The sequence below is a fragment of the Cydia amplana genome, chromosome 4 (assembly GCF_948474715.1).
Source record: "Cydia amplana chromosome 4, ilCydAmpl1.1, whole genome shotgun sequence".
Taxonomy (NCBI): domain Eukaryota; kingdom Metazoa; phylum Arthropoda; class Insecta; order Lepidoptera; family Tortricidae; genus Cydia; species Cydia amplana.
The window spans coordinates 11,644,515-11,657,952 of record NC_086072.1 but is presented as its reverse complement, the minus strand read 5'-3'; the positions used below and the strand labels follow the sequence as shown (position 1 = coordinate 11,657,952).

At 36.5% G+C, this 13,438-nt stretch overlaps 2 protein-coding genes across 2 annotated transcripts in view; one reads left to right on the top strand and one right to left on the bottom strand.

Annotated features, from left to right (window-relative positions):
- The window catches only part of LOC134647233 (negative elongation factor D), a 387,727-nt gene that overhangs the window by 61,388 nt on the left and 312,901 nt on the right, over positions 1-13,438 (top strand). The gene's annotated exons all lie outside the window — the stretch shown is intronic.
- The window catches only part of LOC134647251 (lachesin-like), a 126,999-nt gene that overhangs the window by 12,423 nt on the left and 101,138 nt on the right, over positions 1-13,438 (bottom strand). The window contains exon 2 of the mRNA XM_063501522.1: positions 12,306-12,409. Coding sequence (XP_063357592.1) covers positions 12,306-12,409 — 104 coding nt within the window. The remainder of the gene's footprint in view (positions 1-12,305; positions 12,410-13,438) is intronic.

The following is a 13,438-nucleotide window of genomic DNA, read 5'->3' as shown; positions in this document are numbered from 1 at the left end:
GGTATAGCTGTATTCCAGCGCAAAGGAATATTTCACAAAGTTATCAGGATTGTTTCAACAATTAAGATAATATTAAAGAGAAATCAAAATTTTATAAGCGGTTGAGAGATAAGCGTTGAGTGTTGAACTTTAGGAAGTGGGGCGCGTGGCGGGGCGGTGCGAAATATTTTGTAATAACCCAACTTCCGAGGAATTTGGATTATAACATTACTTAGTTACAGAAAGTGTAAAATTAACAACGTAACTGATTTATGTGCATAATACATACTTTTATTCATTGTTCTCATATTTGCTAGGTGTAATTTGTAGGTAAATAATAATTAAAATGTAATACCTACGTATTTAATACATCAAGAGTAAAGTAGGTACAAGTTAGTCAACATCTCAAATCAAGCCGACTTCAAGTTAAATGTTATTAAAATAAAACCGATTTCAACACGGACCTAGCATAAGTATTTAATCCTATGAAAAATGTAAATCTCAAAAGCAAAGTAGATAACGAGGCAGGCTGAGGTAAATCTGATATTAAATGGCCGCAGCAGCGACTAATCTCGTTCGTCTGAGACCCTAAGCGAGTTAATCTCAACGTCACCTCGCAAGAAAGTCCGTCCGGACGTCTCGAGTGCTGCAACTCCGCGCATACACTTAATGAGGCAGGCCTGCAATTTGCAAATAATTTTAAAATTGCTTGCCCATTAGCGTAGTTGATAGAGGCTGAACAAGAAGATACTGTACTCGATACGACACATTATTCTGTAAAAAATATTATTGTTACCTTAGGAATAAAGATGTGTTGCGATATATTTGATCACTTTGACTCTGACTCTAGGTACTTATAGGAATACCAAATGTTGCAAAACATTGTAAAATAGTGGCATTAAATTCTCAACTGTAGCAGACTTTGTACTAACATGGTCAAGTCTGAACCACAAAATTGTCTGGCTTGTAAACTTCAAAATCTCACCGGTACGTTGGGGTTTCGACGGTGAAGGCAAAATTGATGCGTACCGACCGTACCGACGTTTCTGTCCTAAACTTTGACGAAGGCGGCTATTAACTCGTTATCTTCTAACCACCTTTAATTTAGGCCGTTCTTTCTTTTTATCTTAATTGTTGAGGCATTTAGGCGAAGTTGAAGTTTGGTAGTCGGCGGCGCGGCGCCCGGGCGGCCGGGTCCCTCAGGATATGCCTGGAAGGCGTCGTTTGATTTATAATGGACTCGTTGCGAACTTTGCCCATTCTGCCGCGCACCGCACCGAACCTCTTTAACGACGGACTCATCGCCGCAGGAGATCCGTGGACGTGTTACGACAGATTTAATTATGAAACGTTTAAGAGCGCTTCGTCTTATTATATTCATATTTTATACCTACTGTGGGTGGGGTTTTCATCTTGATATATCTAATTGGACCGAAAAAAGTTTTGCTTAAACGCACGAACGTAACAATACATAATTTGTTATATTAATTATGAATACGTATACGTACGTGATATATCTTGCCCTGCTTATGCTATGTATAATACCCACTCCCCGTTATCAATGTTGCAGTTAATTGAAAATAAGGGTTGGTAAAACTACGTACATATCATCCTTAACCCCACGTATGCTTAGACACGGATCCGTGCGTCGGAATTTTAATCTATTGTATTTTTGTAAATATCAAGGTCACTTTTTCAATGATCAAATTAGACAGGCAGTATTCGAGGGGTTAATTCGCCTTTAGTACGACACTCTGCCTTCGCAGCTGTGCAAGTGTTATTTTAAACGACAAACTTCTATGAAATTATGACAATTATAATAACACTTGCACAGTCTATCAAAATCGCTGCCGAGTTATCTTGGTCTGACTCTAGCACTAAGTCATAACTACACCAACAATTGTGTCAATGGTATTTAGAAATTAAACATAATAGGTATTTAAGAAGCTAGCTTATTACCTATAGTTTTTTTTACAAATCTACTATTTTTACGTAGCTGATTGTGATTTCAATGGATATTATTATTTAAATAGTTATTACTTGGGAGAATTTGGAAGCGAAGAATGTGAAAGTTAGGGTTCGGATATGGTAGATGGTCTTCATAACCCTTATTTTCAATGAATAGCAACATTGATAACGGGTCTGTTAATCTTATCTCAGCGTCAAAATAGCTACAACAATGTTAAAAGTTAAAGACAAGGTCAACTCAATAAGGATGTATTCTTTATATCATTCCATATTCCTTCTATATTTATACTTGATCGTATTTTTTATGTAAAAAATAAAATATATTTTTGTTCAGATAAATATATGTAGGTACATACCTAATCTGTATTCAATATGTTCGCTGTTCCTACAAGTTAAACGCAGTATTTTGTCATTATAAAAAAAAGTTAAAATAGATAAATTAGCTACTATTATGAAGTACCATTTGATAAAAATTCTAATGTCTGCACAGAAGTTCATCCTGATAAATGTTTTATTCAACTTGATGTCGTAATAAAATAATCTGGTTTCGAAAAATACATCAAAGCTAAAAGATATAAAAGGTCGCAAAACTACTTAAGAGATTTCGCGGGCTTTCAAGTCCTCAGAGATAGCAGATCCGCAGCATTGAGTTCAACTTGAGGACGTTTATTTGATAAATAATATTTGTATTAGCCAATATCACTATTTACAGGGTACCGTACGCAACAAGGTAAATATAAAACCTTACTATAAGTTTTAACGTAAAATCGTGGGTCGTATTATTTTTTCGTGTAATAGCGTGTGACTTTGAACTTCGAATTACAAATATGCGATGAACGATTGTATGGCAGATCGCTATTAGGTACGACAAACTGTTGGTCGACAGTACGAGTATGGGAAATCGCACACGATGACATCGCGACAGTCGCGCGCTTGTGTTGATACCGCATCGCTTCAGCCGCGCGTTGCAAATCGCTACAAAAGTCGCCGTTCCATGTGGTAGAGTTGTACCTATAAGCGTTCGTCGTAACACCTAACATTCGATATGCCATTTTGTCGCACTAAAGTTGTGTTGTACAAGCGTTTTGTCGAGCTATTTATAGGTTTTTCGCGATATCGATCTATCGAGCTAACGTTCATCGCGAAACCGATCTGTCGAGCAACCGTTTATCGCGGTTTTGATTTTGCGAACAACAGTTTATTGCTAATTGCAGCCATGTGTCGCGCAATCGTTCATTGCACGTTTGTGATACGTACGTATCATGATATGATAATTGTAGGTGCTTATATTAAATGTCGAATACCTGTATCTGAGAGACCTTTGCTCAAAAAACATATAAAAAGAGTTTCCCATAGATAAGACCTAGCTACATATATCGATTTTCCGTCCGTATATTTAGCAAATTTCATCCCCGAAAAATTGCTCGTTTAAAGGTATAAGATTCACCTAAATTCAACATTTCAGTTTTTGTGTACATTATATAATAATTTTAAACGAAATTTAGGTACTTTTAATTCGATTTTTATAATCAAATTTTAAGCTTGTTTGGGTTATCTACGACAATCTACGTATTAGCATTAATCAGTTTATTTATATACATATGAGGACAGTTTTACTCAGTTTTTGGTAAAGTTACTCCACAAAGTTTGCATTGACCATTAAATAAATAAATTTTAAATAAATAAATAAATAAATAAATATTATAGGACATTATTACACAGATTGACTAAGCCCCACGGTAAGCTCAAGAAAGCTTGTGTTGTGGGTACTCAGACAACGATATATTGTATAATAAACAAATACTTATATACATAGAAAACAACCATGACTCAGGAACAAATATCTGTGCTCATCACACAAATAAATGCCCTTACTGGGATTCGAACCCAGGACCGCGGCTTCACAGGCAGGGTCACTACCCACTAGGCCAGACCAGTCGTCAAAATTGATGATACCGATGATGATGACCATTGATGATAGTGATAGACAATGGATCGATGACTGGACGACGGTGAAGAAATTAATAAGTGCGCTTAATGCACTTCCAATATGAGCGTTAATTCACATCTAGTCGAAGTCGAATATAGGTACTTAAAATAGGAAATCAACACTAGTATGAAAGACAGAAAAATATTTTTTTGTAAGTGGCACACGCGGGGCCAATGGAACGACGAACGACTAATAGCAACAACGTCTACCTAGAGCTAATGCAATGGCGCAGATAGAAATGAGCGAACATCTTGCAGGAGACGGCTTAGCTTACTCCCACTAAAAGCCCACTTAGAGATCTCTTCGGGAACGGATTCGAGCCGAGGGCTCTCCAACTTTTCGCGGAATCTTCGGCCAATAAGTTATTTGGAGGTTGACGTGAGTAGTGTCGCCCGGAAATGCTTTGGCAACTTCAAGAAGTACCTGCAGGTACCTGGCACAGATCGTGGTCAATAATGTATTTGTAATATGTTTAAAATTTATATCGGATCCGTTTTCAGCACCTAATATGTGTATAAATAGTTTATTAGGTTTTTAGTATAGAATACCTAATCTCAATATAACTTTACGTTATTTCCATAATATACCCATCCGAATGAATCTCGGAGTAATAATCCAATATGGAGTGGTGACACGCACTAATTTCTATGTGAAAAATTCTGCCGTTTTCGGCGCGGGGGGCGAGGAACGCACACAAACAATATAAACACTAATGCATTTTTTGCATGCGTCGCTACACACGCACACGACAAAATTATCAAACACTAGCATAAACTATATTCACACAAATACAAGAACAAACACAGACAACCCTGTCCGTGAACGAGATGATGTCAGTTCTAAGTAAACGTAGAAGTGCGAGGGACTTGTCGATAATATTGTCGATATTTTATTGACTGAATTTTAACTGTCTGCTTTAGTCAATAAAATTATAACCATCAAAAACATTACATGTAAAAAGGTGCAAGTCTCGCAACGCTTCTACTACAAAAAAGTTTTGAGATGTAATGCTAATGTGAAACTAAGTCGGTTATTTTAATCAGTGCCAGGGGGTGTTAAAACCGTATCAATAAGATATGTTTAATTTGTAATACTTATAATGACTTGACTTGGATCTCATCTCTTTTTGTAGACAGTCCTTCTTTCGGGTACTCATACCCATACTATGTATACACATATCATAACGAAACACATCTTTATTCATACTCACATCGTGCATACATCGTAGTATACCTTTACTTTACCTACTATTTGTAGGAACTGCAACAGTAACTTTGTAATAGCATATATTTATATGGAATTACAAACTTACTTATGCAGTTCTTAGATATTTAAAACGTGACTGATATTGCAATATTTTTAGGTTTTCGATGGCTTGGTAAGCTGAAAACTACTTATGTTTAAAATTTATTGCATCTTTTGGAAATCTAAAAAAATAAATCAAAATAACAATCTATTTATAATGTTCATATAGATTTTATCGATATTGGTTTTTATGGTGTCCCATCACTGACTATGGTAGAGTGATACCAGAGTAATAAATTAAAAGTGCCTATTTATGGAAAATGACGGCAGTAAATACCTTAAAATAAATAAATTATAATACAAACATTGGACATGTCAAATAAAAAATATACGATAGAAACTAAGACAAAAATGAATTTTCAAACAGTAGTAGGGTAGGTGCGTTAGTTTTCGTCCAGCTCTAGTTTTCGTCCACTTGACGAAATTGAATATAAATCTCCATTGCTGCACAAATTTGGACTTAATGCAATCCTTAATGTCGAGACAATAAGTCTATCTACATAAAAAATGTATTTGGCAAGTAGCAAATTAAATATCAAATATGTTATTTGCTAATCTGTCATGTGGACGGAAACTAGAGACTAGAGCATGGACGGAAACTAGCACAATTACCCTATATCGGTAATATCACGTTATTTATGATTTATACTATTTATTTCATTGAATGGATTATGTTGATATAAAAATAAGGTGTTATATAAATTATATAACAATAAGCAACGCAAATTAGAAGTTAGGTATACCTAATGAATATTTAGAAAGTCTTCTTTAAATTTTACCCTAAATTAGATCTAGTACCATGAAGTGGTATCACCTTCAGATTGACAATGTTTTTTAGTTTTTTGCTAAATTAGTACACTATTTCATAATATTTACATGTAATAGTACTTACATATGAAAAGAAACGTGTTTTGTAAGTACGCTAGACGTTTCCGATCGGTTTTTACAGGAGAAAACGCTACAATTCGGCATTTTCTGCTCCTAATATTCCGCTTAGACTGACGTTTGCTGAATGGCGTATGACGTATGGCAACTAGTTTTATATAACCTCCTTGACCGGCGGCCGCCGACTTTTGGCAGAGGGGAACGCCTGTTAATGGCGGTTCCTGTTGGTTTATTATTCCGAGGAATGAATGAACCCGCATTTAAAATTAGCAACAATTAATAAAAAGAAGATGTTTCATCACCTTCAGTATCACAATATCATTATGATGTCACAACGTTAGTCTCCTATAGTAGGTACCTAAGCTCTTAGTAACCAAACCAAAGAGTTATTGTCTTTATATCGCAGGCGCATAATGTACTCGTACGGAACAGTACAGCGCCATCTACATTACTTGTCAAATTCGAAGTAGTAATTGATCTTAGACATCTTTTTGATTAGCCGTTTCGTAAAGAAGAACTAATTTCACTCGTCAAGAAAGTAGCCAATAAGTCTCACTAGTTTTTTTGCACATTGTTAATAGCACAATTGGTTCAAAGTGTTTGGCACAAACAAAGCTAACAGGATGGGAGTGGAACTTGGAAAAACACAGATGGAAACCATTAACCAATTTTGCATTTTCAAAATTCGTAATTAAGTATCCCTGTCTGTATTCCATATGTAATTGTGATCATTCCATTCCGAGCGGGCATTGCAACGAGTGCTCTAGTCGCCGGGCGTTTGGGTTCAGCCCGGCAGGGATGGTAATACGCCTGTGCTCCGTCAGAGCAGCTCGTGCGGCATGCGGCGCGAGTATAACATTGTTGCGACTCGTTGTGGCATGTTATTGCAAACCCACATACGTGATACTGCCGACTATCTGACATTTCATGCCGATGAACCGACTACGTGCGCATACTTCCGCGGCGTACGTATAAAATACCAAATGTATCGTGAATTCATGGAGCAGTAGGTAATGCGAAATTGCAACAATGATTATAGAGTTTCTAAGTACATATTACAATTTTGTTTAATTCAATAAATATTTATGCAGTTAAGGCTATTAAAAATCCTACTTTATTATTATTATTTTGTTTTTAATTATTTATTTAAAAAAATGAGATTAAGTACAGTAATAGTTATAAGCACTTTACTTATATGCCAAACAGCAGAGCAGTTTGTTGGCAGAAAACTGAATCTACCCTACACCATACTAGTATTATAAATATTAGGTAATACTTTTAACTCTCTTCTTATCTACTACTAAATTATTATTTTATCGTGCATAAAAATGAATTATTCACTAAATTGATCAAAAACATACAAAGCATGTAGGTATACTTATGTACTATCGGTGTGATGTTGGCACTTCAAGCATAGGCATAAAGCCAAGCGTAAGCCCATGAAAGTTTACTGAGCAGAAATCGGACTAGGTATTCCACATAATATACCTACATTCGATAAAAATATTGCTTTAAATTCTCTGGAACAGTACCCACTACCTAGGTATTTTGTTTTTCATCGCAATATTTTCACAAGTCAATAATTCTATATAAAGACGGTCGAAGAGGCAAATCTTTTTAACCGATGCGGGAAACTAATGGCACAGGCGAGGCTTTCGGGGAAATCCGCTTCTTGTTGTCAATACAGGGCAACGGTGATGGCTCCCTCCGCTAAGCCTTTATTTCACAAGTAAGAGCGCACTATCTCCGCTTTTATTGCGGCCGCGCCGTGCCGAGCCACAAGCGTAAGTAAATGCAGTAAAAAAGATACCCCTTTTAAATAGGAAATCAATAGAATTCTTACAGATGTTTTAGGAGTTTTCTTTAATGGGTACAGTAAGTAGTCAGAACGTCCTCGTGTTTTTTTTAAGGTGCTATTAGTTGTACCAGTGATTTTACTTATGCATAAAGGAATTTGTTTTGCTTGTAGTTAGGTTAATGTTGAAAACTGTAACAGTACAACGACGTGTAGCTTTCCAGGACGTTCCCGTAAAACAATAACAAAAGATAAAACGTGTAAAGTGCCAAAGCTGACATTGATCAACGATACTTTCTAGTTTAGCAACGCCAGGCGTCTGAGCGTATCATGTTTGTTAGCAGTAAAATAGTTTCAAGTTAACTAATGACTTTCTCAATCATAGTTGATGACAGCAAATCAAGTAGACATGTTTCACGATAAGCTAATACTAATCTGTGTCTCAAGTGGGGTGCTGGGTGCACTGCCGGCTCAAATGGACCGGAGTCCCCCCACGGAGGCCTGTGGGAGCGTATTACGGTCCATGCAGTAAAGGTGGGTCCATACACACACAAATGTGAGCTTTTTATAGGTGGTTTCAAAATACAAATTATTGAATGTTTAATATAGATTGTTTTAGCTTAAACGTGCTTACGTTACGCACGTTACAAAATAACAAAATAGGGTAAAACTAATTTTTGCTTTAAATTTTAAATCTGTTTCCTACATATAGTAAGAAGTAAAAATGTCCAGAAAATTCATCTCATAAATATATCTGATAAGGCGTTTATTTGCGATCTGATAAGCGTGCGTATATGTAGAATAAGCCATATACAGGGTGCCCAGTAATTAGTGGATAACCTTCTAACCACCGACAGAGCACCTTAGGCTGGTCCAGAAAATGCACTTATAGGTCTAGTAAAAGTTTCGTGGTTTTCGAGATAATCGAACTTTTCTGTCTTTTTTAATGGCTAGCTCCATACTTCACTTTAACCACAATCTAGGCCATATCTTTGTCTGTAAAGATGTAATTAGCGTGTGTGATACCATTTTAGAATCAGTATTAGATAAACTATTTTTAAGAAAGTTGGCCATTCTGTTCTCCATACATTTTTTTTTTCACCACAAACGATCAAACTTATTTAATTTTTTTAAGAAAAAATTGATTGGAATTTTTTGTGTGGCCACCATAAAGCGACAACCATAGGTGGGAACGAAAGCTCCGATCGCTGTGTCTCGCTCCAACCTATGATTATCGCTGCCACCGTCGCAAGTCGCTCAATGTCAATACCATAGGTTGGAGCGATACACAGCGATCGGACCTTTCGTTACCACCTATGGTTGTCGCTTTATGGTAGCCACACAAAAAATTCCAATCAATTTTTTCTTAAAAAATTTCAATATGTTTGATCGTTTGTGGTGAAAAAAAAATGTATGGAGAACAGAATGGCCAACTTTCTTAAAAATAGTTTATCTAATACTGATTCTGAAATGGTATCACACACGCTAATTACATCTTTACAGACAAAGATATGGCCTAGATTGTGGTTAAAGTGAAGTATGGAGCTAGCCATTAAAAAAGACAGAAAAGTTCGATTATCTCGAAAACCACGAAACTTTTACTAGACCTATAAGTGCATTTTCTGGACCAGCCTAAGGTGCTCTGTCGGTGGTTAGAAGGTTATCCACTAATTACTGGGCACCCTGTATATACTCCAAATTGAGCCCAGATACTTAAACTCGAGTTGGCTATATGTTAGTTCGGATATATGTTATTTCGCTTAATATTCATGCTTTCCTTGTTCTTTTTTTTTAATTATCGTTCTAACATCCTTTCTATATCTTTCAGCGGGCTCAGCATGGTTCCATTTTTATCGACTATCACTATGCCCGTCACTTTCGCACTTACATACTTGTTAGAACGTGACAGGCATGGTGACAAACGATAAAAATGCGACCGTGCTACTAAGGCAGGTGCAGGTGTTAATAAAATTGGTTGGAGTTATATACATAGTAAAGTAAGTAATTCGTATTTATAATATGAATATTGAACCGCAAAAGGCGACAGTTTATTTCATAATATCAATATACACACTATCTTCTCTCAGATATACAATTAGCCGTCGTTAGTGTAGCCGACAACGTGGGCGCCGACGCCGGCGATACGAGTACTCGCGGCTTATCGGCGTCCGGTCGCGGCGGCGGCGACTCGCCGCAGCTACCCGCGGACACACGGCTCAACAGCTCTACCAACATTTTCAGCGCATCTCCTATCAAGACTAGATTCAGATTGCGAAGGTACAACATTGCAGGTGTAGCATTGCAACATCGGGAAACAGACAGTCTTAATCTTCTCGATAAAACGAGTGACGTTTGAACCGCAATAACAAAGGAGCAACGTCATCAGCAACTCAATTTATCAAGGAAATCGACAGTGAGATCACCTATTTCCCGTTGCTGCAGTCGCAAAACGAAATAAGCCTTATTACTCCATCGTCGTTGACTTTAATTATTAGGTAATATGTATAAGGATTCGATTTTATGTTAGATAGGTACTGCATATTTCGTGGCCATATTTGATATTTTCAAAATCTATGATCAGGCCGTGCTTCGGCTTCTTAGAATTGATTTTATGATGTGGCCAGCCAATCTTTTCATGACATAATTACATCATGAAATGATCAATTTTCCGATCTGGCTACGACACATATACATTAATATATTGCACAAATATAAACCTAGTCTAGCTAGTTGTTTATCTGTGCCAGAGGGTAGCTATTTATACAGCACCACCATTATTTACCTACTTTGCTGTATGTAAAAGGCACTTTACTACTGATACCAGGATTAATTATGCTAACGTTTGTAAACAGCAACACAACTATGAGTAATGCACGAGAGCTACGACTGCTACGAGTGGGATCTACAAGTAAATAACAAATCCAACTAAAAATATTGATATGTACCCAAGGGGTGAAACATAAGTAAGTAAGGTAAGATTAGGTAGTAAGTACTTAGGTACATCACACCTTGATATAATGTATGTCACCGTAAAATTGTAAACACTCGTCAGCTTAGTCACTCGAGATTATATCTCACTAGTTAAATCATAAACTGACGGTAGGGAGATTATAAACTAACGGATCCACAACTATCTTACGGTGTCATACTGTACAATGGGCAACAGACAAATGTCATGCGTTGTAAAATTATTAACAAATGATTAACCGTCTCTACTGCTGCTACCTTTGGCTGTATAATGTTCTATACTCACGTAGAATATTTATAACCACCAACATACAAATCCACGTGCACTAAGTCGCGGGCAACAGCTATTATTCTATAAAATAATGTTTACTCCTACGTATTTCTAAAATGTAAGTGAAGAAAACCAAACTTAAACAATACTTCCGCTGGTTACTTTAGAAGCGAATACTATATTCGAACAGAACTATCTACTATGCGGCTATTGCCATTTTAAAATAGCAATAATTTTAAAGTTTGTAACAAACGCAGCAATGTATGAAATTTGGTATTAATTGCAAAAGCAAACTGGATTCTGTTTAGTCGAGTTAAGGTTGAGTTCGCGGTGAGTAAGTCTTGTTTTTAAATCATGTTGGTAACGAAAGCGAGGTGCAAACTCCGCGTTAGGGTTGTAAATCATATCTTCCTCCATTTATATGGACACTTTATTACGACGGCGCGTTCTAAATCAAATGATAAAATGCTTCTTATTTTATGTTTCCTTTCAGTGCTCTACGCATATTGTCGTCTTGCGCCGAGTAGGTGTCTGCTGTTAAGTGATGTGTCCTCAGAGTCGGCATGTCGCACATTTGTCTTGTAGATTAAAATCTCAGTACCCTCGGCGTTAGTATACGTTTGTAAATCTTAATAGTAATCTTATTCATTTGAGATAGGTAGAAAACTACGCTTGCTTATATGAATAAATTTGATTTCAAAATAGGTTAGCGGGGGAAACGTGACACAATAAAGTACACAACGGTTAGTACGGTACACTCCAAAACTTTAATATAAAATGGCACCACTTTTGCTGCAAAAAAGTAGTCACCTAAATAAAGTAAATATGTTTTTATGTATGTTTAGTATAGAATTTTTATTATTTTATGATAGCTTAGTAGATATATCATGTAATTAAAATTAAATAAATGTTCAAAAAATTACAAAGTTGTAGGCACCAAAATAATATTTATATATATATAACCCGCTCGAACAACCATGGAAGTGGCTAAAAACTCGACGAGAGCAGTGCTAGGTGCCTGTCGTGTCAATGAAAATATATTTTCGGCCCTATGATTGACGGGAAAAAGAGTTTCTTGAAGCATTAATTTAATCCGCCCTTTGTGGTTATTATTTAATGCAAAATAAATTAAAACTGGTAGGTACCTTGTAAGAGCCGAGGTTTTTGACAGAGCAAGCTAGACGCACGCTTCGCCCGGCCGGCACCGTCATGTTCTGAATCACGTCCGTGAACTCCGGCTCCTCCACCACTAGAACAAACAAACAAACAATACAGTTACCCTCTAACACACACGAGAAATCCGACGGGTTTCCTTTTGGAGGAGTTAGCTAAGAAAGCGTGGGTAATACACGATTGACGCGTTAGCAATGCTATTAGTACCTAATTATGTTAGACCATTTCAAATGGGAAAAAAAACAATATGCAACATGCAGTTTCTGCCAGGAGTTAGAAGAGACTGCAATGCACATTATCTGTTCCTGCGGACCACTAATGTCAAAAAGAAGTACCTAAGTACTTAGGGCGGTACGTATTGCAACCCTCCGACCCCTTTGTACGATGTTTTTTGATTTTTTGATGAATATAAGAATTAGAAACGAAAAACGAATTGCATACAAATCGTTAAATGCTTCTAACTGTTATACATAATACATAATTATAAATAAAAAAATAAAATAAACGAATGTCAAAGCTTTTTTCAATAATGTTAATATGCGGGGAGGAAAACGAGGACTACGTTTGCGATTTCGTGCGGTCGTCCACTTTCGTCTTAATATTACATACACTGCTCTACCATGTTCCAATGAGACTTCGGGAAAACAGGTTGAATTTGGAATTTATTTCGCTAGAGTAAGACCAAAGAAAGTCTGCAACGCAATAATTTGACAGCGAATTAAAAAACTATATATGGCAATGTTTTTAGCAGACAGTAAACGTCATTCACTATGGTATGTGTTTGTCAAAATCGTTTAAATATTCGTTGTGATTTGTGATGAAAGAAAAAAACATGGTGAAACCTTACAAAACCGGCGTGCGGGAGTTACTTTTCCGCATGACGAATAATTTTACACTAGTAAAAAATCTGCACGAGGCGATTCAAGCTCAAAAACGACAATGTTTACAAAATTTGGAGTTGATGACGGGTAAGTGGAAGGAAACATCTTAATACTTCCACCATATTATGTAGATAATATAATATTGGTTTAGATTTCACTGCAAATTGAACACAGCTAATAGGTATAGGCATACTTACCTACCTTATGAACTTCCTCTAACATTT